The sequence below is a fragment of the Anopheles darlingi genome, chromosome 2 (genome assembly GCF_943734745.1).
Source record: "Anopheles darlingi chromosome 2, idAnoDarlMG_H_01, whole genome shotgun sequence".
Lineage (NCBI taxonomy): Eukaryota > Metazoa > Arthropoda > Insecta > Diptera > Culicidae > Anopheles > Anopheles darlingi.
Window position 1 is genome coordinate 24656903 of NC_064874.1, and position 5000 is coordinate 24661902.

At 49.5% G+C, this 5000-nt stretch overlaps 1 protein-coding gene across 1 annotated transcript in view; it reads left to right on the forward strand.

Annotated features, from left to right (window-relative positions):
- Positions 1–2351: 2351 nt before the first annotated feature.
- LOC125951300 (gamma-aminobutyric acid type B receptor subunit 2) overlaps positions 2352–5000 on the forward strand; it is a 10909-nt gene continuing 8260 nt past the window's right edge. The window contains exons 1-3 of the mRNA XM_049680044.1: positions 2352–3298; positions 3418–3636; positions 4009–4304. Coding sequence (XP_049536001.1) covers positions 2372–3298; positions 3418–3636; positions 4009–4304 — 1442 coding nt within the window. The 5' untranslated portion in view covers positions 2352–2371. The remainder of the gene's footprint in view (positions 3299–3417; positions 3637–4008; positions 4305–5000) is intronic.

A 5000-nucleotide genomic window follows, 5' to 3' on the forward strand; every position in this document is an offset into this window, starting at 1 on the left:
TCGTTGTGTTGGTTTAAGAACGAAGAACCCTATTGACTCGAGTTATTATGACCACATCGTTAAGAAGGAGTTGTTTCTGTAGGCCACCTGATGTCTCAGACCACAATAAATATTAATATTGGCTCTTCTTTTCATGTTGGTTGCCATAGCATTGCTGCTGTGCTTTGCTTGGAGTGCAATAATAGTTGATGAAACGAATGATGTTTGGTCTACCGCAATGAATCACGACTAATCTTGCGCACCTCGAGCAAACAGAAATGAAAACATTGGCGGTGGCATTGGCAAGTGATTCAATTTACGTTATGCAAAATGGTCTGCCTATGTATAAGGCACTAGTTATGAAATCTTATACATTTTTCAATCAATGATTTAAGATCGATTGAGATACCTCTAAAAGTATTGGCATTTAACTGTTTAAATTGAGGAAAAAATATAGCTTTTAACGATAATATTTTGCGCTAAAGATAAGCGTTCAATACAGTGGTTTTTCGAAGTTAATTATGCACCGGGCAAACAATTAATTGAAAGAAACTGTGGCAGTGGTTATGGGATGAATTCAACAAACACAATCTCACTAAAGATAAGCTTAAATCTCAGTGAAACCATCGATTGTGCAGCCACATTTTTGGTTTAAAGTATGTTCTATTAGGCAATTAAAATTCTGGAAAAACAATATCATTCGCGATTTGATTTTAAATCAGAGAAGCAATGTTTTATACTATTACAAATACATTTCAAACAACGATTTTTTTTATTGATTCAGATCTTGCAACCAGCAAAAATTGTGGACTAAATATAGAAAAAAAAATAATCACAGCATCATTTTAAGTGGTCTACTTTTGCTGTTCTAAGATACTATGTCCCATTTATGATTCCAGTATTTTAAAGCAAGTAAATTCACTTCCCCTCTTCCCACTAATACTGAAAACAAAGCTTTCCTTCGAGCAATGTTCCCCCACTACACAATTAGAACCAATTGCATAAAAATCGCCCATTGATCAATATAATATCATTAATGGAGACTCCTCTAAGAAAAGTACCAACTGTTTAGCTAGCCACACCTTCCAGGATACTTACAATAAATTTTCCTAGTGCGACGCGTAGGAAACATCTTGAAAAACGATTAAAAAAAACCCCTCATGTCACAATGCATCGTACTGCCGCGTAAAGCCTTATTGATGAACTCGTTCTCGCCTCTCGCTTGGCGTACGGTCCGCCACCGACCGGCCAAGCGGTGTGAAATGTTTTTTCATGAATAATTCCATCACCTCATTAATCGTCGTCCGGAGACACCTTCCGAACCTTCCGAAACACACAAAACGCTTTTAACCGTTCCTCCGTTCCGGTTCCCTATAGCGCCGGACGGTGACGGTAGGCGCTTACTGCCAATGGTTTGCAAAAACATTGCGGATAAACAGCACACCACCACAGCGACGGCACCCCGCTTACCGATTGCCGGTGGCATTACCACCTGCAACACGCGAAAAAACACGCGAAACGAAACGCCATTTATTTGGCCACGGATGGATGATTGTTGGCGCCGGACCCGGACGCCACGGTAGATCCAATCGTGCTCTCCCCCTTTTGCCCGGTCCCCTCCCCCGAGAGATACCCCCCGTGGAGTGATATCAGATAATAGACGGCGAATCCGGCGGCACGACTCTTATTCATGTTTTCTCTTTTTCTCTCTTCCATTTGCAGTCCACATCCCCACTCCGCCCGCAGATGGCCAGATGATTGCGTTGTTTACCCGTTGTTTCCATCTTGTGCGGTGGTGGTGGTGGTGCAGATGGTGGCACACGTCCGCACGTATCGACGGTAAAGTCCTGGCCGGCTGAAACCTGACGAAGGTCCTACAACAACGACGACGACGAAGGAAGCGGGGTTTGCCGGCGAACGACGGAAGCGAACCTGATAAACAACTATCTGGCAAGGCCGTCTCATCAAGCGCTTTCTGACTCTCACACACTCTCTCTCTCTCTTTGAGGACGATTCTCCACGTCGTCCTCTAATCCGAAATCGATCACTCATCGATCGTGCCCGGTTCGGCGTTCACACGTCAAGCCCATCGTCAAACCATCGGTGCGCGAGCCCTGGGGAGGTGGAGTGGAGGAGGGTGGGAAATTATCATATAATTAAATCATAGGACCCTTCCACCTCCACTCACCACCGTACCGTACCGTACCGTACCGTGTGTCCTTGGTGAAGCCGTGGTGGAGCATCTCAGGAACACACTCACCAGCTAGCCAAACGGACAAAAACCTTGGCCCCCGGCTGGCTGACGAACTGACTGTCGAACTGACTGACTGACTGACTGACTGACGGAGGAGCGACCCCCCCCCCCCCCCCCCCCAAACAAACAAACACAAGCATGCATTCGTCGACGGTGTTGGTGCTGATCTTTGCTCAAACGGTGCTGGTGTTTGTGGGGAACCGGGGTGCGACCGGATCGCGGCCCAGCTCCAGCCACCGGATGGACGTGTACATCGCCGGCTTCTTCCCGTACGGCGAGACGGTCGAGAACGGGCAGACCGGGCGGGGCGTGATGCCGAGCGTCAAGCTAGCGCTCGACCACGTCAACGAACACTCGACGATCCTGCGCAACTACCGGCTGCACATGTGGTGGAACGATACGGAGTGTAATGCGGCGGTCGGTATGAAGTCGTTCTTCGACATGATGCACTCCGGACCGCACAAGCTGATGCTGTTCGGGGCGGCCTGCACGCACGTGACCGATCCGATCGCGAAAGCCAGCAAACACTGGCACCTGACGCAGCTATCGTACGCCGATACGCACCCGATGTTCACGAAGGACGCGTTTCCGAACTTTTTCCGCGTCGTACCGTCGGAGAACGCGTTCAATGCGCCCCGGTTGGCGCTGCTGAAGGAGTTTAACTGGACGCGGATCGGGACGATCTATCAGAACGAACCGCGGTACTCGTTGCCCCACAACCACATGGTCGCGGACCTCGACGCGATGGGGCTGGATGTGGTGGAGACGCAGAGCTTCGTGTACGATGTGGAGGAATCGCTGCGGAAGCTGCGGGAAAAGGATGTCCGCATCATCTACGGTAACTTCAACGAGTTCTGGGCGAGGCGCGTTTTCTGCGAGGCGTACAAACTGGACATGTACGGCCGGTCCTATCAGTGGCTGGTGATGGGAACCTACGGGAACGAGTGGTGGGCCGAGAATGATACGGACTGTGCGGTCGACCAGGTGGCGACCGCGCTCGAGTCGACGATTCTCGTTGACCTGTTGCCCCTGTCGACCAGCGGCGACATCACCATCTCCGGCATCGTAAGTATCGTAAGGACCTTGGACGTACTTCACGAACGGAGGAGGAGGAGGCCACCTGCATGATATCCTTATCTCTCCCTCTTTCTCTTTCTTTCTCTTTCGCTTCCTGTCTTCCACAGACGGCGGATGAATACCTGACCGAGTACAATAGCCGGCGGGGTAGCGAGTACTCGCGGTTCCACGGTTACACCTACGATGGCATCTGGGCCGTTGCCAGCGCCATCCAGTACGTGTCGCAGCGCAAGGAACACTCGCTGACCCGCTTCGAGTATCGGGTCAAGCAGTGGGAGGACATATTTTTAGAAGCCCTCAAGAACACCAGCTTCGAGGGTGTCACGGTAGGTCGGAGTCGACAGACAACACGGGATGGGGGACTCACCTGGGGACCGTTGGCGTTGCGTGATACCGTATCGCCGATGGCCGATAACGATCTGACCCCTTCAACGGTGCTAATGTTTGCTTCTCTCTCTCTCTTTCTTTTGGTGTCCGTCTCGTCGCTTCACTCTTCCGTGCCATATTGTGCTGTTGCTGCTGCTGCTGCTACTGCTGCTGTCCGATGGCGGTGCTAATGTGGCGTATCGCCATTCCACTCCATTGGACACGCGACGGTACGGAACGGGAACCTCGAAATGGGGTGATACGCGCGATATGACCACCCCCACCCATCCCATCCCATCCCATCGCATCCGCGTGTCCTCGCGGTCTCGCAGGGACCGGTGCGGTTCTACAACAACGAGCGGAAGGCGAGCTTTCTGCTGGAGCAGTTCCAGAATGGTGAGGAGGTGAAGATCGGTGAGTACAACTCGCTGACCGGCCGGCTCGACCTTAGCCTTGGCCACCCGCTGAAATGGGTCGGCCGGAGCCCACCGAAGGACCGGACGCTGCGCATTATCGAGCACAGCCAGGTGAACATAACGATCTTCGTCGTGCTGGCGAGCACCTCCTCGCTCGGCATCGTCATGGCGACCGTCTTCCTGGCCGTCAACATCAAGTTCCGCAACCAACGGTAAGCGTTTTAAAGGGCGGAGTGGGGCCGGGTTGGACGGGAGCAAATGGGCCATTACAGTATTTACAGTATTCATCATTTCATCAAGTCACTTCGTGTGAAGGAAGTGCGCGGCGTGTCTCGTCCTTTTGGGTCGCTGGTTTCGATTATCATATACTGTGCGATCGTACAACACCTTATGAGGGTCATTTTTGGGTGTAATTTGATGAATCATATACTACACTTTACTGCTACACTGCTGGTTGACTAATTACTGTTTATGGTAGCAAGATTACGTAGCAGCATTATAAATAAGGTTTTTTTGGAAGTATTTTTAAGCATTTGAAACAACGGCTACTCTGTTTTAACGACTTAGTATTTATAAGGACGGTCGAGCTCCATGCTTGTACGGCTTCCTTGCTCATCGCAGTAGCCACGTAATCATAGGCAATCCGTTGCCAAAGATCTCATCTTTATTAACAACATCTAGAACATTGCTTCCACATGAATTGGTTCTTCTAAATTTTCATTCCGAGTTTTTAAATTAATTTTTTAAAAGAACTTGCTTTTTATCAGTTTGTTACTTCTGTTAAACTTCTTAAACAATCTAGAGACATAATGAACAAACAATAGTGGTGGATTAGAAGCCAAGAAGTTCGTTAAGAAATAAGCATTGCATTGGAAAAATCCAGCATACGATATTATTATAACTGATTT